Source organism: Falco punctatus (genome assembly GCF_963210335.1).
Source record: "Falco punctatus genome assembly, chromosome: 7".
NCBI lineage: Eukaryota > Metazoa > Chordata > Aves > Falconiformes > Falconidae > Falco > Falco punctatus.
In genome coordinates this window covers 62,433,173-62,456,584 of record NC_137587.1, presented here as the reverse complement: position 1 = coordinate 62,456,584, position 23,412 = coordinate 62,433,173, and the positions used below count along the sequence as shown (strand labels likewise).

Genomic DNA, 23,412 nt, shown 5'->3' with positions numbered 1-23,412 from the left:
CGTCCAAAGCGTTTCCCTGAGCTGGCTCATGTTGTCTTCAGCTGCCCAGGCAAGGTTGAGCTTGGGGTTTGAGGTGGGTGGCGGTACAAGGGTGCTCCTGCAAGGAGAATAGGGCAGAAATGCCTGTCTGAAGTTTTAGGGCATTTCAGGGTTCTGTCATTGCTCTGAGGAAGAGGAAGGGTGTTGTTCCCCATGGTGGGGCGCAGCTGTCCTGGGATGTGGAGCAGCACAGATTGCCGTATCTCCTCAGTCACAGATGTGGTGGAGTGGGGTTGGGTGAAGCTCCTTCTGTTCTCCAAGGTGAACCTGCCTTGGACTCACAATGCCGTGCAAACACAAGAGCATCTGCTCCATTTAGTCCCCTGAGATCACCCTCTCAGAAAGCCAGTTGCTTTTCCATCAATTTGCATCTTGGTTAATAGAGGGGACGTACAGAAGTAGCACTGTTCGGAATCAAAATCAGTACGTTGCTGCTCTGGGAAGGTGTAAATCATGAGCTGACAGGTGGGGTGGGAAATGGCAGAAGAATCAGGACCGGGAGTTGTAAGATCAGAGCAGTCAAACCCAGAAAAAAGCTAATGCTGGAACAATTAAATAACCACAAATCGAGGTGAATTCAGCCTCCAGTCTAGCTCTCGCATGCAGTGCTGTACAGACCTCTCCAGTAGCTCTCTCCAAAGCAGGACTTTCATGTCTGTATCAGTGCCCCGGTTTCGCAGAAGTCAGCAGTATTGCCAAGACGCTGAATGTCAGAGGTAGAGGGACTGGAGGAGCTGGGATTGCTGCGAAACCAACTAAAATGCTCTCAGCCAGCTCATGCTGATTCCATCTATATCAAGGTAACTATCCCAACGGCCCGGTATGGAAATCTAACTGGTCCAACCAGTATATGCTGGGAGAGCGGTGGGGCAGGGATGCAAAACAGCCTCCTGGCCTCGATGGCTGAGGAAGGATTCAGATCGGGGCATCTTTGTGTGCCTTTGTGTATCTCTGTGTTACACCACATGGGCAGCTGCTTCTGGTATGCAGAAATCCTGCCAGTGAACTATTTCCAGTAACCTCCTTCTAACGACGAGGCAAATCAAAAGACAAAATGAGGAGGGTCTAGGCACTCCTGTGGCTTGGGGAAGCTCTCTTGGAGGCAGCAAGGATCGTATCTTCACCTAACAGGTTCTTAATGCCATCCTGTCCTGGCACTGAGCCAGAAGCTCTACAAGCAAAAAGGGTATCTGGAGCACACATACTGTTGCCGACTCAGCATTCTTAATATTTTTATTTTGCAATTACACAGTGCTGGCATTCAGTGGCTGCAATCCAGCTTGAGGAAGGCATGCACAGACAAACAAAGTCCCTGCCCCAAACGACTCACATTTTCACTTTGCAATGCTACTACTTCAAGCCACTGTTATGGATGATGTTATAGACTAGCAAATAGACAGATACATGGACTTTTTTTCCTCCAGCTAAAGTCTTTCCTCCCTTTGAAAAAATTATTTATCTTCTTTTGAGGTAGTTCTGCTTTGTTGTGTTGTTTTGTGTTTTTTTTGTTTTTTGTTTTTTTAATTGATCAAATGTCTTTTGAAACTTTGGGTCTGTTTTTCCTGCTTTATCATGGAAGCAAATAAGACAGATTTACGGCTCCATGTAAAACTTCAGCGTTGTTTATAAATTGCTGGTGATTGATTAAGTAATAAAAATGCTTTTAAGACAGGGAGGTAAATCTCCCAGCTAATTGCTCAGTGCTTTACATTATAACCTTGCTACAGTGACTGGGCCGAACAGTTCTTCTATTTCTATCTCACAAGAGTCAACTGGAATCATCATTCCCAGTATGCTGCTCTGCCTGGACCATCAAAAGACACAGATCAATAATTAATGGGTCCATAAACAGAGTGATGCGTCTGAAACACAAGAACACATCTTTCCTTTTCAAAGGTGATTTCCTAGGTGGAGATGATTTCTCAGGCAGGAACGCTGCCAATTTCCAGCCATGATCTGGATGAAATACAACAGAAGCATAGCCCCTCTGTCTCTCAGCCATCTCCCATCTGCCTGCGTTGTGGAGCCCTGGGCAAAGAAATCACCAGCAGTGATTTAAAAGGTGTGTTAAAAGTGGGTAAAATGAAGAGCAACTTGGAGAAGCTGTGATTAATATGCAAAATGCCTTCGTTGTACGACTGTTTTCTCCTTTTGATACAAAGCAGGAACCTAGTTCGCATCTTAGACTTTAAGGACCGTGAAAATACACATAATAAATATTTAACAGGAGCTCAGCAATCCTAGATTCCTTTTTACCTTGTCAAACCTAAACTACCAGAGAGAAAGGAAGGGTTGTCCATTAACTGAGTGCTTGGAATGGTTCATCTAACAAGTGTTGGATTGAGAGATAGTTCTGATAGTAATTTTGATATCAATGTGTACTTATCATCCCAGACCAGCCCATGCACCAGTTCCCCCTGATTTGAGGCTCAGGGAGAGTTAGATCAGATCAGTCTCTTGGATGACCACAGGGACATTTATTAACAAATACAAAACAACTGGCAAATTCAGACTAGCTTTGGCCTTTCAGAAAGGTACCAGACTCCCTCCTGGGCCTCCCAAATCTGGGGGCAGAAATGCACTTCCACCTTCTCCTCTTTTTGTTGTTGTTTTTTTACAAAGTGGTCAATTGGTCTCTTTACTCTGTGGCACCTTCCTGCCATTCATCAGCCTCAGAGGCAGGAGGCTGATTGCTGGGGCTGATTGCAGTGTCAATGCAGCTGATTACAGGGCCTTAATTGTGATGAGTAGAAAAGGACTGAAAAGCCATGGAGCCTTAAAGTCCTCAGGGAGGGTGGGCTCTGCTTCTGTGGAGTGTTTGACAGCATCTGGACCAGCATCTCTGCTCCACGATGGATGCTCCCTAAGTGCTGGGATGAAGGTAAGCTCAGGAATGAGCCACTTTTGGAGGAGATTTTTTCTGGGAGGGAAATGGAGGTATTTTTCTCATAGGCCTGGTGTTCCCAACTAGGCCCACACAAGCAGACTCATCCTGGTACTGCCAGCACCTTCAGCAGACACCATTGTGGTGAGGTGATGCTTACAGAGGTGCTTGTGACCACAAATGGTTGGATGGAACTGGGCCATGTGGCCTCCCTATGCAGGCTCACCTGTCTGAACAGGTACCTGAAATTAGCACTTGAGTTTTTGCACACCTGCATGGTAAAAGATGAACTGGAGGTAAATGAGCCCTCTTTATCATTAAAATCAAAGTAATGCTGCAACACACACAATCTGCCAGCAGGCAGTTCTTCCCTTCATGCACTCACCAGCTTCTTGGTGTGGCATGGCAACATGGTCCCCCAGTGTTGAAGCCAGTATCTTGGGGAGAAGAGCTTTGGAGACCTCTGGCCTTACATATGCTGTTTTATATACCATGTATCTACTTTATGTATTTGTTTCCTTAATTGTATACATTATCATACCCCATGTTCAGTTGTTATAGCATTTATTTGTTTATATTTGTACCATGTTTGCATTCACCCTGCTGTCATGGCTTTGTTACTATTATAAGCAATGCTTGCAAGTGTCCTATCAAAGCGCCCAGAACCAAACCCGTCTGGGATCTAGTTTACCTGCATCCCAGTCTAGTGAGCAATCATGTCATTATAGCCTGCTACCCCCTCAATGCAAGGTCGGACTCAAGCTTTCAATTAACACCAAACCATGTTACCTGATCTAGCTGAAAATCAAACAAAAATCATCGTACCCATTATTCATTTATGTATGCTAGGTAACAAAATTCTGAATGAGGCTTCTCAGGGGTCCGAGATCTCTTCAGCATGCACTGCTATACTGCTGGACATCCTTCATATCACCAATAAAACCCAACCGAGCTTGACCTAAGGGAACACCTGGAGACTAAGTGCAGGATGCGCTGTTGCCTTCCTGTGCCTGGCCTGACCCACGCCTCTCAGCTGCCTGCATGTACCTCAGAAAGCTTTCCTTGTCCTTGCTGGGTATTTTATGCCTCTCCCCTGGATCTTAATTATATAATAACAGAGCTAATCAGTCCCAGATGTAATAAGTCACAGGGGAGTGTTTTGTTTCCTCAGCCCCCACCTTACACATGTTTGTTTATGCGATTAAGCAGCCCTTCTGCACCCCAGTGGAATGAATAAATGATGATGTCTCAGTCAAAGAGCTTCGGCACTGATGCTGCCTTGGACTGAAAGAGTTGGCTTCTTTCTTACTTGTGCACTTAGAGAAGATTAATGAGAATTCATACTGAGGGGGGAAAACCATAATATTTTATTTTGCTGGCAGCATGCACATACAATAAAAGTATCTTCTTTTAATAAAAATCAATGATGACTTAAAATACACAATAAATGTTGCAATATTAATAAAAGATGCTACACATAAAATTAGACTTAAATGTGCAGTTTGCCTGGCTATTTACAATCCACATTTCAGACCTTATGCTTCCAGCAGAGAGTGAAATGGTCTAAAACAGCTGTCAGATGAAATAAAATAAATATGGGCTCAGTGCAAATAAAACAAAATAGCATCCCGAAAATTCCTGACTGGATCCAATGTCACCTCCTTATAAACTGAAAAGGAGTCAGCACGTAGGTCTCAAGCACAGATGAAGGTTACTACCGGAGTTACGCAGGTTGCCAAAGGTGTAATGATGATGAGCACTAGTAGCTTAAGTGACATGGGAGGGGATGGATGTCTGAACAGAGGACCCCGAAGGGACAGCACAGCTCATCTGCCTACTTCAGGGCGGGGTTGACCATGTTATATAGTGCTCTATAGATGTTTGTGTAGCCAGTTCTTAAACACTGGCCATGCTGGATGCTGCAATCTTGTCACGCAGTTTATTTCAGTGCTTCACCAGTCTTATCACTTGGTCTACCCTAGTATCCGGTCCTGGTGCAATTTAATTTGTTACTTCTTGTCCCTTCTGCACCAGACTGAGACTATTCCTTTCTTTGCTGCAGTCTTTATGCGTCATAGTAGGTTTTTCTTTCTCTTCCCCTCCTTTCCTTCTTGTCTTCCGTGAGTCACGTGGCCCTGTTTCCCGCTCTGGTTCTTTGCAGTTCTCCAAAACCTGGATGTTGTTTCACTGCTCCCCACCAGCATCTCACCGCTGCCCCGCGGTGCTGCAGCAGGCTGCAGTCCTCCAGCTGTGCCGGCACCAGCTCAAAGCCAACGAAAGGCTGACCCAGGCATCTTGCAGGCCTTACTGCTGTGTATGTATCCCAGCACGTTTTGCCCCTTTCTCAGCGGTGAGACATTTTTTACTCTTTTTCAGCCTAGTAGTAACTCTAGATCTCCTGTTACACAGTTCTTTAACCAGCTGTTGCCATTCTGTATTTATCTTGTTGACCATCCCTGCTCAACTCTTCTGTGCTGAATTTTAAGCTTGTCCTCCAGTGTGTTATTAGTTGCTCTGAACAGAGCATTGTGACTAAATTTAATAAGTTTATTTTCTATTTTATCATTCTGGCTATTAATGAAAATATTGAGCAGCACCAGAACTAAGAGGCACCACGTCAATTCTCCATGAGACATACCCTGCTAGTCTAACAATGAACCATTTATTACCCTGGATATGGCTTTTCAAACAGCTTTTCATAGAAAATAGGAGTATGTGTCCTTAGTTTATCATGAGCACTGACAGTTAAAAACTTAGAAAGCCAAAATAAAGCATAGCTACAGTGTTTTCTTAGGCATGTAGGCTCCTACCCTGGAAAGAGAGTAGAAAAGCATACTACGATTTTCTTAACATATATACATAGTCTTTGTCTGGTAATACCCCAGCAGTGTAAGAAAGCTACAGAATGGATGTCAGTGCAAGAGGGAAGGCAATTGCCTGGCACGGAGATGTGTAGATGAGCTCTAGAGAGACGGGGTGCCTAAGGGACGGGGAGAAATAAGTGCAGAATGGAAAAGCAAATCTCTCTCCCTTAGACAAACGTAGAGCTCATAATAGTGCTTTTGTGCTGACGCCACAGTAACTCTAAGGTCACACAGAGAAAGGACTAGCAACGAATACAATGTTTGTTCTGTTCGGTGATATGTACCTGCCTTACCTGATGAAGCAGATGCAAAACACAAAGACCACGTGTCAGACTAAACAACAAAAACGATCCCTTCTGGTTGTAACCCTGCCAGCTGCCATGAGCTGCTGCCTCTGGATAGAGAGCAGGATCTGGCTCCTTCCATACACCATCATTTTTGCAGGGCAGATAGGCCACTGAGGGGAAAAAGAGGGATTTCCAGTCTAATGTCCTGGATTACATGTGCCTCTAAAAAAACTCAGAAAAGGTAATTCTAGATTATGGTTGGCACCTTCTTGCAGTGGGTACTGCTGTGCTGGAGGGAAATTTCCAGTGGCTGCAGCAGGCTTTAATTCAAGCCCTAGTTAAGCAGAGTTCAGTCATAGGGAGGGAGGGGGTGTCCCCATTTTGCTTCTCATACTTACCTTGTTTAACGCCACTACTCCAAGTAGTGCACTCCTGTAGTTGCCCTTTGTGCACTCTACATAATCTAATTCCATCCTTGATTATTTATACCCTTAGATACACAGAGACTTATATCACAGACCCTGCTATTCATCAGTTACCCATATGGACTATTTTTAACAATGTTAATCTTCCCTCAAAAGTCACTGCCTCGAGTTCCCTAATTATTCCAGTGGCTCTTCTCTGAGCTCCCTCCAAGCTGTTGAAAGGATGTACCGCACAGGCTTTTTTTTTTTTTTTTTTTTTTTTAAGATCCCCTTTGTCTTTCAATTCCAGCTGGCATGAGGTAGCGTGGAGATGCTGGGTGGTGTGAGTCATGGAAAATGCAGAATTAGGGCCTGTGGGATGTGTTCCAACCTTGACAAGCTTGGGGAGAGGAAGGGTGTCAAGGGGATTTGAGATAATGCAGTGGGAAGTGAGTTGTGCTATTTCAAGTGTTTGTAACAAAAGTTAAAACAACTCACCTGTTTCAGGGCATTGTTCAGAACTGAAAACTGAGAGCTGTGGATCATTTTTGACAAAAGGGGTCACTGAGAATTTGCCATCACCTTTTGTCTGTGAAGATCACGGTGCAACTCCCAGCTGCAAGGGGCTGGGTAAGGTCTGCACAAGAGCCACTAAATCCATCTGCAAGCAGATGGAGATTCACACTTCACAGTTTACCAGCCAGCATTGTAAATTCAAATACCAGGTTACACCTCAGAGAAACTGAGTGAGTTTTGCCTCAGGATTTTTCAGCTTGCTACTCAATCTGAGAACACCTTTCACATCGTGCATGCACAGGGCAGAAAGCAGAACCCCTCACCACCCCTGCCCTCCCTTCCTCCCTTCATTAGATCAGCATCCATTTAACAAAGAAAACCTGTCACATTTTCTTTTCTTTTTTTTTTTTTTTTTTTTTTTCCCAGAAGCAGCCAGAGCCTGTAAAACTCTCCTTCTTTTATTGTTACCATGGAGAGGAAAAAGTCCATTAACATTGTTATTTAGGCTTTTCATGTTATCCATCAGTCAGAAGCATGGAGCAAGCTATATGAGCCTCCCTGACCTGAAACACAGAGCAGACATGCAACACAGCAAAGCCAGGATATCCATCACCCTGTGCTAGTGGCTCAGGGTCAGCTTGCTCACTAAAGAATAACACCATTTGCAAGATATAAATGCTTTTGCTTAGCTCAAATCTTGAATGGAGTTCGAAGGAAGAACCTGAATCTAAGCAATGAGTAATTTGTGGAGAATTTGCAGCTGGTCCAGAAACAGGTCAAAATGCTGCAATTTGGCCCGTCTCTCAAAAGCGTGCGGACAGAAGTCAGAGCTCGCTTTTCCCTTGTTTAGCTTCTTACTCTCCTATTGCTTTATATCCCAAGACAATTCCACTTTGAACTAGAAATGAAGGCTGATGTCACTGGTGCCCAACATCTCAAAAAATGGCACAGCCAGGAGTTAATCTCCACTTGCATAGTTTCACTGATTCCAGCAGGATTTATAGCTCCCAGTCCCTGTACTGAGAAGAATAAAGCCGGTGCGGTCTGGCTCTTCTTTATTATCGCTCTTAAAGTTTATGTCTTCAAATATGGTCTGGTTATGAGTTAACAATACTGAAAAGATCAATACCAGAGTCTGACTAGGGGAGCTCAAAACATGTTCATAAAAGTTAAATTAGAATCATAAAATGATTATGGGCTCCAGTTTTTTTCCTCCCTTGACTGTGCTGCCTGAGTTGGGTGGCAGTTTGCTGGCCAGCGGGGAGGCAGTTCACATCTGACCTCCCCTCCTCTGCCCCCTCTGTATCTTCCCTCAAGACACAAAGGGCTGGAGCAGGGCTGTGTGGAGACCCCTCCGGAGGGTTTCAGTGGGGTTCAGTTAAACACTCCTCATTTTTCATCATTATTCCGAAGCAGGACTTCAGCTGGTGCCTCACAGAGGTTCTTTCAAAATCCCAAAAATGTGACAAACACAAAATGTATTCTCTGCTTTTATCGCAAGAACACTGCAGGCAATGCCTGTAACACCTTTAATGCCTTTGCTGGGTGCTCCAGGCCAGGACAATTTCTACCCTCTTTCCCACTCCCTGCCACGCTTGTCACAAAAGAAACAATTCTGCTATATCCTTTTATTGATTTGTTCCCTTCCCCTCTTGCCTTGAACCACCCCAGCTTTGTTAGGGGAAGGGTACAAAATTAAGGTTAAGTGCATCATGGCCTTTTTGTAAGTCTCTAGTGATGTTTGTGTGAATATGCAGAAAAATCTGGTCCTAGCTTATTGTTAGTAACCTTACGGTAATACGTCCCATATCTGCCTCGCCTATTTCTATGCTTCCTTTTACTCGCTGTATTTTTAGCATAGCCATCCTTGCCAGAGCACAGACTGGACATTACCCCAGTTTATCAGGTGGCAGAAAGAGGCACAGAGCAAAAAGTGACGCTGTGGAGAGCAGGTGGGAGCTGTGGGGAGCAAGCAGCACGGGACGGAGGCACTGCTTAGCCTCCGAGCGTCTCCCTTGCCCCGAGCCGTAAGGATTTCAGCGACAGCCGTGCTCTGCTGCCGGGCACCTGTGTGTGCGAATGCGTGTGAGCTTCTGCACGTGGGCGTATCGTGCGAGATCTCAAAATGCTCTTGAGAACTACCTGAAGTAATCTTGCTTTCGCTTCTAACAAAAAAAAAAAACAAAAAAAAAAAACCCAACAAAACAAACCAACCACTGCTCCGTGATTTACATTCCTTTGTGATCTGATGCAGTGATTAGAAAAAATCTCTTCCTTGTAGTTTTTGCCTTTAACATAGCAACCAGTGACCCCTGCGCAGGATTTGAGAGGGAAATGTCAGCTCTTCATGTGGAAATGAGTCAGCCATCGTATGTAAACATCAGGGGGAGCAGTGAGCTGAGACCTGAGCGAGGGGAACATGAAATGGGCTTTAATCTGATCACAAATCTCGCTTCAAGTAAGGAGAGCTGTGGGCTGCCAGGTGCCCTAGATGGTAGAGACAAGTCCCCAATTATGGATGTGCAGACTCAGGAGGATTAAAGGAAGGAGCTGGCAGATGATGATATTCTGCTATTTTACTGTTGCTTTATCACTGAAGCCAGCCCTGGCACTCTCTGTTAGTCTTGCTCCTCATCGCTGCCAGCCCCCTGCCTTTGCAGCACCTCTTCTTCTCCCAGATGTCACGCATGGGGAGGGGCACAGTCAATCTTTCTCCATTTTATTTCTGCAGTTCCCCTCTAATGTCCTAGGACCAGCGAAAGACCACCTTTGGTTGGCTTGTCCCACGCAGCCTGTCAGCGGTGACTCGGAAAAGACCCCCTGGTTCCTTTTCATCTGAGTGCAGACTCGTTCACCCTCAAGCAACCCTGAAGCTGCAGCAGAGCTGGTGGGGCAATTCCTGACACGGACTCCCCACAGCCCCCAGAGCAGGGAGGTGGCAAGGCACGGGCTGGGGAGATCATGTGGCAGGAACACGCTGTACTCCAGAAATCCCATTTCCAAAGGGTCCAGCTACTGGGAGGTGGTCTCCATTCTAGGTAGCTGTAATGCCTTCAAGAACAAGGCTGGGGAAAGAGAGAGAAGGAGCTAAAAAAGGACATAGCAGGACGGCAGGGAATAGCAGGGGTGGCCCCTGGTCACTTCTGGGATAGGAGGACACAAACATTCACACCGAGTGGGCGGTTGGGATGCATGGCAACAGAGAAGAAAAGGGACCAGAGTCCTGGGTCACTCACTGAATGAAGGGGTGTCAAGCAGTGAAGTTGCCTTTCAGGAGGTGGGAGAAAGGAGAATCCCAGACTGTTTGGATGGGCAGGGTGGCCACTGTTACTCATGGGCAAGGGGACATATCAGGAGCTGTCTGAGGAGGAGATTTTCAGGTTTCTTTTGAGAGAAGTTAACCCGTCTGCCTTTGGGGGAGAGAAGCGTCTCTACTGGGGGGATAAAGTGTGCAACATACTGCGCCGAGGTGCTAGGGAGCAGAGTTTTGTGCTTCTGATGTCCCATAGCCTGTGCCCTGGGCAGGCTCCATCTGGGCTGCTGCTCTCTCAACAGTAACACCTGTTGTTTGCAACTCTCTTGTTCCGAGATAAAATGAAATGAGGCAGCTCCTAGTTCAAAGGCTCTGTTTGGAGCAAAATCTGTTACTAGACATCCACAGAGCTCACCCTGTTGCTGCCACACACAGGGATACGGGAGGCTCGCTCTCACTTTGAAAAGTGCCTGTGCAGCACTGGCACACAGCACAGAGCGCGGTGGGTGGTTACCTGTAATCTGGCAGTCCAAGTAGACTAATGATGATTAGTCTTGCAACCAGACTGCTGCCGCAAGCATCTTTGATCTTGGGTCATCTCCCGAGTGCTGTTCTAGCAGTGGGGAAGGGAGCGGCAGTGAAGCTTTATGCAGCCACGGTTTCCCTAGCTGAGCTCCCTGCAGCAGCTCTCCAGCCTTGCTCTCTCAGGCTCTGATGGGGAAAATTGCATTTCTCTTCTCTGGCCTTTGGATCAGATCCTTCTCCCCACACCGAGTTTATTGCAGATCAATGCTTTTTAAGTGCTGACATAAACACAAATATTACAGCTGGACTGTTTAATACAGCAGCATTCCTCAATAATATACAATTATGTTTACACTTACTTGGCTCCTTTCACTGAGGAGCTCAAAGTTGCAAAGCCTCACAAGCCCTTCTGATGTGAGTCTAATGTTATTGATGAAGACAAGAGAGCCCAAAGAAATGGAACATAACAGCATAAAACCAGCTCCTGTGGCTCTGCTGGCTCTGATAGAAAGTCTGTCTAGCCTAGCATTGTTTCTCCTGTATGTAGGCCAGTGAGAAACCCTCTCTGACACTCAAGTACTCTTTTCTTCAAAACTGCATCCAATCTGTGGCTCTAAGTTTTTCTAAACTGCAGCTGGTTTTAACGATGTTAATAACTCTGAATAGGACCTTTGGACTTCTTCATGGATCCATTAAGATCCAATAGGATCCATGGAGCCAGGTAGCATCTTAACATCAGCAACAAGAGGTTAATGAGGGTTTGCTCTGTCAAGCCACGTGGAGAAAAGAAGGCAGAAGTCCTTCCATTTCACCATCATGCAATACTCTTGCCTTCAGCAGAAAGAAACAGGGGTACCAGCATTGTTATGTGATTTTCTCAAGTGCTGCCAGGCTCCCCAGGAACTCGGTGGTGATGTTGAAAATTAGACCTCTACCTGCAGATTGTTCTATACTTTTTGTTATGAAAAGAGATCCACAACCTCCAGGCATATATAGGAAGATATTTAAAATGAAAAAAGATGAGAGTAGATTTCCAGCAAGTACAAAAGAGATGTAAAAGCCTTTTGAAACAGCACACTCTGTTCCCAGCCCTGCACTTTACTTGCATTCTCAGCTAGTGTTGCTGGAGAGGGTTGGGTAAATGAAGGTCATTGCAGGTACTTGCAAAAGCGTCTGGAGGGTTGCTTCTAAATGAAAGGCTACTTCTCTCATTTCTTTCTGGACGACAGCTAAAGAGATCTGAAGATTGCAAAACCCTGGGAAGGCAGCTCAGCATTGCCTAGAAGCATGAGCTGAAAATATTCGAAAGTTTCAATATTCCCCTTTTTGTTGTGATTATTTTGTAACCAGCATTTACAAAGAACTACACAGCTCTTTTAAACTCAATTCACTGGTGCAAAAAGAAGAGTGATTAAAAAAAAAAAAAAATCCAAGGACCAGATGGTTTGGGGATTTAAGACAGCCTAAAGATTTCCATCTCTGTCGTGAGGTCAAACCTACTTTTGATTGCTTGAAGATCATTAGCAACTAATGGACTCTGTTCTCAGGGAAATCATGGCTGCACTAGTACATCTTATTCTGTGGTGCTGACTCTACCCCTAGAAACACATCCACACACTCCAGAGCGTTACCATCCCTTTTCCATCTTTACCACGGGACAGCTGGAAACAGATGCTGGATAAGGGGGCAGGGATGCTAAAGAAATCATTGAGAAGAGACAAGCACCACTGTTTTTTTTTTTTTTTCTTTTAAAAAGTTAATAATAAGGGTCTTACCTCTAAGTCTTGCCTGGCACTGGGCCACCCCTCACACTACCAGTTTTACAGAGAAGCTGGGGTTTGACTGTCCTTTGAGGCTGCCTCCTGTATCACGGCACAGGTTTCACCAGTATAGGAAAACCTTGCCCTGTCCACATTTTCTGTGGGAATAACAGTCACATGAGGCCTGTCAATCCGGCCTATTTCACTAAGACTAAATTTGTTTTGCAATGTGAATAAATTAAGACAGAACTGAAAAATGCCTGGATGAGGATTAATTAATCATTTGGAGAGTCCCGCCAGCTCTCAGGGCTCTACCAGGGGGCTCCCAGAGCATCATCAGTATGTTCTGAAAGGCAGCCAATGAGCAGGATCTGATTCACTGCCCAAATTAATCTATATGAATGGCTGTGGGATCCACTTGAAAGCACCATTGAGAGTTGGCCTATAAAAAGGCAGCCCAATTTTTTGCGGAAACTACTTTGGGAAATGAATGAGGACTTTACAATCTCCTTCAGCCATAAAAAAACATACACATCTCACACTGCTGCTTGCCTATTTTAATTAAATCAATAATTAAATTTTAATGAAATGAAGATTTTACTGAAAGAAGAGTCAGCAGTGATTGAAGAGTTTTCAGTTGGAGGAGGGAGGTGAAGTGGATATATCATGTCACGGGGCTCCCCTCCCCTAATGAATTTTGGAGGAAATACACGGAGAACTGGGTTCCTGCAATGAGCTTAACAAGAAACACTTATGATAATGGAGTTGAGAGGTGGCTTGTTTCATATGGCTCTGCCTGGCTGTGTGTTTGTTTCCCTGCTTCCCCCGGGATGTCTGTATTCACAAGGTGTTGACTTCTCCCTGAGAGGCCAAGTCCTTAGAGATGCTAGCATGTCCCACCAGCAGCCCCAGGACAGGTCTGGATTAATGAGCACTGGGCTCCATGTTGCAGTAAGAAAGGTGGAGGTGTGAACCTCTGCGGCCACTCTTAATTGCAGCTGGCCTCTGAGGCAAGTTTTCATTAGAAATGAGCCAAAAACCTGACGCTATTACAGAACGTGTCTCCAGAAGAAGGCAGGTTCACATACAAGCTTGCTGGGACAAAACAAAGGCTGCCCAAAGGACAAAAGGGTGCAGATGTTCAGACGAACACTCAGGCATCAGTAATAATCAGCTTGAAATGCTGACGAATGCGCACCCAGCCACAGTGTCTTTGACTTTAGGGAGAAAAAATTCAACAGCTGAATAGATGACAAAGTTTTTTCCTTTCCACCCCAGATATCACCACTTTAAGTTTTCTGATGGTGGCACTGGAGGCAGTGTGGCCTGTATTGTCCCCCTGCCTCCGCCACTGATGCCGTGCGTGGCCTTGAGGGACACCTCCTCAGCAAAGTGTAAGCTGGAAAAACCTAATCGCCTAACTCCCGGAGAGGGAGCAGTGAGACTTGATGGATTAATATATACTGCATTTTGCACATGTCAAGAGCTATTGATAGGCACACCAGGGAAAGTGCCGGGCATATCCACGGCTAAAAGGATGAGCTGTCGTGGCGTGAACAAGAGGACTACTCTGGGGATTGTCAGCAATTATGTCATGTTCATAGCAATCACCATAGGTCTGGGCAGGGGGGGCCTGTAACGTGCCTGCACCAGTAGGTCACATTGTTGATTTGTTCAGAGATTATGTGAAAATAGTATTGAATAATTATTCTTCTAGTAGCACCTTTAGTTTAGTTTCCTTTGGAAACACCATTGATACAATCCTGCCCTTCCTGGGTTTGTTCCTCCCACCCTAAAAACTTCAGACCCATTGGCCTGTTTCAAAGTGAGTTTTACGGAGAAGCAGAAATCCCAAAGGCAAGGGAGTGCCTAGGATTTTAGTAAAAATAGGTGGCTGGGTATAAGTGAGGCACACGCGATGGACCACTGGTGAGGAAAAGTTTTTTCTAACAGACTCGGGAGGCTCTGTGGGCCAGGAAAGTGTAAAAAAGATTGCCCCAGACATCTCACCTGGAAAGCTGGTGCTCGTGGACACAGCTGGTCAACTGTGAAACTGCATTCAGTAGGAAGGCAAGCTTCGGTAGCTCCATTGCTTCCAGAAACAGCTTTTACCCAAGACGATTTCCACAGGGTTTGCACATTGACAACAGGGCTCTTCTGAAATTGTATCAAGCTCGCTGCTTCTGCAGGTCTGCAAGGGTTCCTGCGGGGACACAGAAGCGATCAGAGCGGGAAAAAAGCCTGTATGGTGGGGAGAGGAGGCAGAGCCTGGAACCACAGACAGGATCTGTGGGCATAATACAGCATGCCAGTAGTGAATGTTTCCATCACGTTCATGGATGTGGGAAATTGGGCCAGCTGTTTTGAACTGCTTCCTTCCCATGGTGTTTGCATGTTTGCAAGAAACCACTTTTCTGCACAGCCAAAGGGCTGAGAGGTGGAGTGTATTTCCAAGTGCTACGGAGCAGAAGAAAGTCAGAAGGACCTATCCTCCTAAGAGGTCCTCTTGAGTTGCTTCCAGAGCCATGTCTCTGGGAACTTTGCCTGCTGTCAATCGGTCAAAGCAAAATGTAGACAAATGCTGTCCCTCAGTCTTAAGCTTCTCTGTCTCTGAGATTATTTCCTTCCCTGCAGTGCAAATTTCCCTGCATTTCATATTTTGTTGAGTTCCTATTCTCAGGAGAACCATTCATCACTTGGGATGGAGAGGATTTTAATGATGCAGCATTGTAAACAACGGGCCATCCTCAGTTCCAACTGTTTCTCATGCAGCCCTCAATGATGACAGCCTGCTTCCGAGGCCCCTGTAGCACTGCTAGATTTATTAGGTCACAAACTGTTACTCAGATTCAGTCTTAGCCAAATCTCAGTACGTGTACTGAGGCTCCTCCAGACATGGAGAATGCAGCTCCAGCTTTGGAGAAAGCCAGGCCTGATGGACCCAGGGGAAACAGGACAGGAGTTCTCCCACCATCAGTGTTTTTGTCACTGCTGCCTTGTGAGACAAGGATAAAGGAAGAATTTTCCTGGCAGTCTGTCTGTTTGCAGCCAGTTACACTAAAGAGCAGTCATTCTGATGGCTTCTGATGCATCGGGGTGGGTCTGTAGAGAAAGTCATTCAGTATTGATTGTCAAATACAATTAATAAAGTTCAGTAGCCTGCTGTTGCTGGAAATATTGATTGCATGGGATAAAGTACTGGCAGACTTATAGGGGGTCATAGCATTTGTTATTTCTGTGAAGGTCAAGTTTAGAGGTCTAGTGGTCTAAAATGCTTTCTTATTTCCTTAGATGCTTCCTTTTTCAAAATCCCTTGAAAATGCCCTTCAGCCGTGGCTTTAGTCAAGCTAGTTTGCATAGCACTAAATGTGAACTAAGCACAGCATTACCAGACTTCAGCGATCGGTGCAAGCCAGTACCTCCTGCATCTTGCTTTTGCTTTGCTTGTTGGGTTTTTATGGGTGTTCTTGCTCGTTCAGTTCAGCCCTGTGTTGAACTGGAGGATGACTGATATTTATTCACTTTTGAAGCCTGTGCCAATCAAAGCAGAACAAGAGGAAGGAAGATGAGTGACAAATCCAGACAGGTTTCTACAAAAACTGCAGTGGGTAATCCCGTTTGGAGTTAAGTCCCTATGTCCTGATGTGGTAACACCTCTAACAGCCCTACTTTCCTTGCTCTCCTCCACTTGCTGAGTTCATTAAAATGCTTAACCCACCAGATTGCTCATTTGGGTTGAATTCTCTCCCTTTTCTTTGTTTCTTACCCTTCAGAGCCACCTCTCTTTCTGGCACTTTTGCATACTGAATATTGCTCTGCGTGTCAGAGACGCTGAACGTGAGACAAACAGATAAGACAGGTATAACACAATTTGTTCTGCTAATGGGGAAGCTTTGTGTACTCCTGTGTCTGGCTGGCATAAAGTCCATTTCCTTAAATATTCAACAAAATCAGATTCTTCCTCATCTTGCATTTCTGTCTGCGCTCACACTTTTGCAATGTGGGTGCCACATACTTTTAAATTAGAACAGAGACATTTTAAGCAGACAAAATTGATGACACAAGTGACAAAGAAAAGGAGAACAAGTTGTCAGGGTAGGAAAAAGAATCGTTTCCTTTTATAAGCAATCAAAAAGCTTGATATAGTTATGTCTGCGGGAAAACGGGGAGGATGTTTTGTCCGGCAGAAACATTTACTGAGTTGCAAGCACCAGAACAAGGGGCCTTTGCCTTGTGCTGCTGCCTAGGGACCTGACAAAGAGGATTAAAGCATCAACACTGATAATTTAACTATTTCTCTAACATTTCATCCTCCTCCCCTGCTTCTTCAGTACATCCCTACTGTTGTCCTTCAATACTAGAGCAACATTATGGGCTATTTGGCTGGAGGCGAGATAGTCAGCTCCACGCTGTGTGCGCTCTGTGAACAGCCAGAATGCTCAGCAGCCCAGCGAGGGGCTCTACCTGCCTGTATCTCACAGCTTCACCGGCGTAGCAGCTGCCTCCTCTCTCAGCGGACCGGGAGCAATCAGTAACACAACAGGCAGATCTGACTCGGACATACTTGTAGCATTCAGTAGAAGGGCCAGTATTGTCTCCTCGCTGTATCTGGCACATTTAGCAACACAGCAAGGGGCTCCGTAGGGACAAAGTGGGAACATCTGACAGCAAGCGGTTAAATACATCTTTCTCAAGTTACGTTGTGTACGTGTGTTTAATATATGACTGGCTTTTCATAAACTAGATTTAAATAAGAGCCCAACAAAGTATATTTCAGAAAATTTGACAGTCTGTCAGGGTGTGAGAAACATACATTGTACTTGACAAATGAAACTTTTTATTCTTAAATGAAGAAAAAAACCAGCATGGCACTGACCCAGCGTGCTTCCACTCCTGGTTTATGAAACAGTTCATGGCTCAAAGTCTGATTTGCTAAAATATTGTCCATTGTTATTCCAAAAGAGATCCAAAGCATGTGGAGGTCACATGAATGCTATTTGAGCCTGGGCTGCAAATTCAGGGTGTGTTTTCAAGCCTGGGTTAACATGTTATTGCAGCAGGTCTGTCTCTCTATTTGATTCTACTAATGCCCTTATAAATGGTATAGGTTTTAGGGACCTGGAGGCAAAGAAGTGGGAGCACCTATGGGAGCAGACCTCTCAGCACTAGTTAGAAAGAGCAGTGATGCAAGAAAACATCCTGTATCATACCCTGACACAGCATACCACATATCCACAGCAGTCTTCAAAACACCAACCTTGTGATCTTGCATATCCTATATTCTTGGTCATCACACTGCTGTAAAAATGAGCCGTAGTTTGTCCTCCAGCCAATGCTCCCCAGGCCATGCTGTTGTGCAGTGCCAAAATGAAAGGCAGGATGGATAGGGATGTCTCCAGAGAAACGAAGCTCTGCCTAAGCCTGCCTGTTCCCCTCTCTGCCCCAGGCTCTCTGTACAGTACCAGCCTCATATTAAACCAGCGCAACACCAGCGGTTTCCAGTGCTCTGTTTGTGACCCAGAAGATATCTTCCCATCCAGTGGCTGCAGGAGCCTTGGGTCACTTCCAGCAGCATGTGAAAATCAATTCCAGTGTCATGACTTGCGTTTCCACTTCCATTTTAACCATGTCATTACTGCAGAAGAGTAAATTATTTCGGGGTGGGGTGGGTGGGTAGCATTATTCAGAAGGATAATCCTCTACACAGGCATTCACAAATGGAAGATAATTTCTTCCCCACATTCATGCATATTCATTTTGTTTTGGTGGTTCCTTATGATAAGCATTGTGCTTGAATGAAAGACAATGAAAATAAAGGGTTTGTTAGGAAAAAAAAGCATCCAACTAGAAAAAGCAATAACCCCTTATTAAAATATATACATTTCTTGGCTACACATAATTTAGACAGGGAAACTCATTCCTCTATTTAATATAAATGAAACATGGACAGCTAACTGGGTATTTTACACAGTGATATTTCAATTGCATTGCATAAAACTCAGAATGGCTTTGGAATGAATAATTTATCTAATTAGAGCTTTTTCTTTCCCTTCCTCCTATTTTTAACAGAACCTGGCTGTCCTCTTATCAATCTCACTGGTTTTAAAACCGAAACAATCCTATTAGGAAGCAAGTGTGCAATGTGAGTGCAAAACTGGTGTCACTTTTTTGAGAATCAGGAGGAAAATATCCTCAGGTTAATCTCAGGTTTCCAAGCTGATTTTTGGTATTTGGACTTCATTTAATGCTAACGTCCAAAAATTGAATGAGTTCTGCAGCTTGTCGGTATAGACTCTAGACAGCAAATGCGAAGCTTGGCTGTGGCTGGTGATATTGATTCTGGTGCAACATTTGTTGTGTTGAAGTCTTCTTTGGGCTAATTTTGCTTTAGCTTGTAAATTACTTTCGAATGCAATTCAGTGGGGGTTCACATGGGGGTTGAATTTTGTCTTGGAGGTGACAGAATTAGTGGAAATGTGAAAACAGCACAGGAAAATGTTATTTAAAGATGTTAAATTCTTGTACAGGCTTCCCACTGTTAATTTACAAATCAATAATACTATGGTTGCTAGGTACCTGGTGGAGGACTTCTGTCTTCCTCTCATCACTTTGTTCATAAAGAAAATTTCCAGATTATCTTATCCAGGGAGATTTTTAACCTTATAACGTACTAATGCAACGCTATAGCTGAAAATACATTTTTCTGTATAATATTTCAGGATGAAGTCTTGCAACTTTTATAGCTGTGCAACATCTCCATAAAGAAAACTTCAAAATTTCACAGGTAGGGAAAACATCAGAAAAAGTTTCTGTAGTTAATATATTACTTAGTGCCAGCTGATCCATGGTAATGGCTTCTGCATATGCTCATAAAATGTGAAATAATTGAACTGAGTGCTCTTTTAATGCAGGTAAAATCATCCTGAATTATCTTCCCTTTGCTATGGGCTAAAAGTATGTATACATATTTACTGAAGACCAGATGACATCTCTAACTTGTTTGTGTGTCTGAGCCCTAGAGCACAAGAAAAGAAAATTATTTGTCTGAGCTTGTGCAGCACCTGCAGAGAGCCCAGAGGTCCTGCTTTTGTGCTTCTAATCCCCTCTGTCCTCCCCACAAGAACATTAACTCTGGCACTAGTAGGAAGCTGGAGTCATGAGTTTAATTTTCATTTTGTTTAAGGAAGAAATAAACCTAAGGGCACAGGGGAAACAACAATGACATCAATATAAACTAACAAGCTGATCTTCAAACTGGGTTGGCTGGAAAGGGAGAATCTGTATGCTTTTGTCATTTATCTCTGTGTAGTTTTTGTAATTTATTCAGCCTCTATGTGTTGAGGTGGGGGACCTCCTGCTCTTAGAAACTAGGAATGAAATTGGAAATTCAACAAAATCTGGAATAAATGGTCATGGAACAGTGAATAATTGGAAGCCTCTGAGATTTATAGCTGGGAATTTGGTTTCAAGGGGGTTTTGCTGTACATCTTCCATCAATGTAAACTCCACTGTCACTTTTGGGGTCTTTCATTAGCATTTTATGTGTTAATTGCTCCTCTCATTGTGTCTTGTCAAATCTAATGTAAGTTCCAGAGCTTTCTGTTATACAACACTTTCTGTACTCTCTGGGCACAACCAAGTTACCTACCCCAAAATTTTAAAGAAGGTAAGAGATTTTTTTCCCCCAAGTTTTGCTGTTGATGCTCCCTTCCTCTTGAGTTGATTCATTTGTGGCGAAATTTTTGCAGTTGTTTCTAAAGCTTCTTCCCACAGAGGGGAAGAGCCAGGTCACTGGGATGTGGTACGGGCTTACAGAAGGCTAACAGAGGCCAATGTTGTGGTTTAGGTAGGGCAGCAAGCTAAATGATCATCTAGCATCTTAGGATGCAACAGGGAGAGGTGATCACTATGTGATATTCAAGATCCTTTCTAGTGCAAGAGGCCTGGGGGATCTGCTGGTGTGACGTGGTAGGGAAGGGCATCCAACTGTCCAGGCTGCCTGCAGCCGTTGCCTGCTTACATCCATCAGCTCTCACTGCCTCCTGGAAATCCACACAGCAGGAATTAATAGTTCCACACAACTCTAGTGACAGATACAATTGTCACAAGAAAGAGAACAAGGTGACAATGTGGAAGAGCTCCTTTAGACTGCTTCTAATTAGCTTTGAAGCAATTTTCTGTCAGTGTGCTAATTTGTGAAAGACATAGTGTGCTGGCACTGCTCATAAAACCCGTTACCCACCTTCCTCCTACCCAGCACATGTGAGGACACTGCGCCTGCCTTCCCTTGGGTCTCTCCCCTCCTTATATACGGTCTGTTACTCGGTTTTATTGAGTCCTGCTGATGAGAAAGAAACCCCAAAGCTGTGCTGGGTTTGGTGGCAGGGTTTGGGCCGCGGGGGGGCTGCAGGGGCGGCTCCTGTGAGAAGCTGCCAGAAGGTTCCCCCATGCCGACGGAGCCAACACCAGCCGGCTCCTCGACGGACCTGCCGCTGGCCATGGCCAAATGATAAGAAATTGCACTGATTTCCCCACTTTGGGTCTTTTTCCTGGTGATGGTGACTGCTGAGCAATGTCCCTGCCCTGCCCTCCCCAGGACCCTCTTGTTCTGTTTTCTCTCCCCTGCCTGGCTGGGTGGGCACCGAGTGTCCGGCCAGGGTCAGCCCACCACAAAAGCCTTTCCCCAAAGTCACTCATCAATGTGTTAGGTCCTGGAGCACTTATGACTGGCATTGGATGTTTCCAATGCCTTTAGGATGGATTTTTTTTTAAGGGAGGGATGGGCAGATCCCTCTGCGTGCTTCCCGAACTGTCAACTTTTTAATACCCATACAGCTCACCCAAAATGGCCAAAAATTTGGTACTGTAATGGCAGAATACCAGCTCTCTATCTGAAGTATGGTATTTCATGCAGTGTGACAGATTATTTTTTTTTAATGAAATCAAACATTTTTATAAGAAAAGTAAAATCTCTGAACCTGAATTTCCGTAGGAAAGCTGTCCGTATACCTTCTTTTCTTATTCTGCCTAGTCATCTGTGGAGCATCTTGCCTACCAATCAATTGTCCTTGCAGCATTCTCTCTGAAGGGACTGATGTGTCTCCATAGTTATGGCAAAGGCATTTTAACCTGGTTTATTTTATAACTTGCTAGTGACATCCTGGGACCCTGCTGGCATACACAGAAACCAAGGAATGTCATGCTTGTGCCACTTGTTCACACATTGCTGGGCTGAGCTTGGGAGGATCTGTCTTACCATTTGACTAAAGCACTTGATCAATGAAAAGATTCTGCAGGGTGTAACGATCATCACGTGAAAGTAGTCCTTGGCCAAAAGTGGAGCGTTTTATTCTTCATTTAACTGCTTCTCAGAAGATTATGGTTTTATCTCCAGTCTGTGATTGCTTCGCTGACAACAGCAAAGACAAGTGTGTGCACATTGGCTGTCTGGTATGTCTTTGTGTGGTACCGAGTCCTGCAAGCATCTGCCTTCTGCCCAGAGACCGAGGTTCATGTTACTGCTTCAAAAACCCTCAGTTATTCATTCAAAGGAGAAAAGCTCCTACTGGACGGAATAAAAAGGTCCACACCAAAATAAAGTGCTTATTTGAGAGACAGAAGACTGAAATTAGTGTCCCCAAATTGGAAAAGCAAGATCTAACGTTTGTCTTCTGCATATCAAGTAATTGTCTCCACTGTCAGCCTTCAAACCACCCTGGCGTGATGTCTGTCTGGACCAAAAATGCCATTCTGGTGTTAAGAAAGCTGAAGTGAAATTGCTGCATCCCTAAAAAAAAAGAAATATTTGTGTTGTACTGATTGACATTTTCATATTGAAAATATTTTGCTGGAAAATCCTCATCTAACCCTCTACTCAACTTCTTTACCTGCTCCTTCTTTTTTACCAAGTCCTTTGATATCATTCAGCTAAAGCTAAAAGTGGACTCCGTGCCCTCCTAGGAATTTGATCTACAACTACAACTGTACTACAGCATGTCTTGTGCACTGGAGAGTGAGTTACTATACTTATATATGGATATAGGTACACGCGAATCACTGTAGTGGCCCTTGGAGCAAACTCTCCCCCAAACTGCACCTTGCAGGGGTGGCTTTCCTCCTGCCCTTTGCAAGCCATCCATGAGATGGGGAGCACGGCAGGGTGCTGCCCATAGCGGCTGCGACTCGGAAGAACCATCGGGGTTGGAAGCCAAAACCCCTCCGCGAGCCTCGGTGAACTCTCTCCACCTGTCCCTCATGCCGGCTGTATCTTCCGTTCGTTGTCAGCGCTCGTTAAGACCGAGGGCATCTCTCTTGCTCGCTTTGCCTTCTCCGTGTCTCCAGTTTCACTGGAACAGAGTCAAACGGAGACGAGTCCACGCAGGGTCTGGAACGGATCAGCAGGTCAGCTGGGAATGCCTGTCAGGCAGCCAGCATGCTCCCTCCCTTCTCCCTGGCTTTCTTTGAGGTTTGTAGCTCTTCTGCTTTCTTGTTGCTATTGCCACCCTCCCCGCACTCCCCCTGCCACACACCAAGCACCCAGACCTTTCCTGAGCACTTTACTTAATCCCCAGGATTCTTTATATAGGAATTAATCTTCTCGTCACAGTGGGAGAGCTGGGAGGGAGGGGGTACATTTATCTCTCCTGCTGAGGTCTAGAGTTGCATTGCTGTGATTATTGGTGGTAGCAGTGTGCATGTGTCTGGGGATCTGTGTTTAGCTTCTTCGTTTCTTAAACGGCACAGGGGCAGCAGCAAGGCGAGTTGACAGCTTTGCTTTCCCGCTGCATTGTGTCTGCTGCTAGAGAGAGGGAGTGTGAGTGGCGAGCAGCATGGCAGAGCAAGAAGCCAGTGGCTTGCAAGTCCTTCTCTCCACCCTGCAG

At 45.0% G+C, this 23,412-nt stretch overlaps 1 protein-coding gene across 1 annotated transcript in view; it reads left to right on the top strand.

Annotated features, from left to right (window-relative positions):
- The window catches only part of AGBL1 (AGBL carboxypeptidase 1), a 465,261-nt gene that overhangs the window by 11,146 nt on the left and 430,703 nt on the right, over window positions 1–23,412 (top strand). Inside the window, exon 1 of the mRNA XM_080396228.1 lies at window positions 1–23,412. This exon is cut by the window's left edge and continues 11,146 nt beyond it. Coding sequence (XP_080252354.1) covers window positions 23,362–23,412 — 51 coding nt within the window. The 5' untranslated portion in view covers window positions 1–23,361.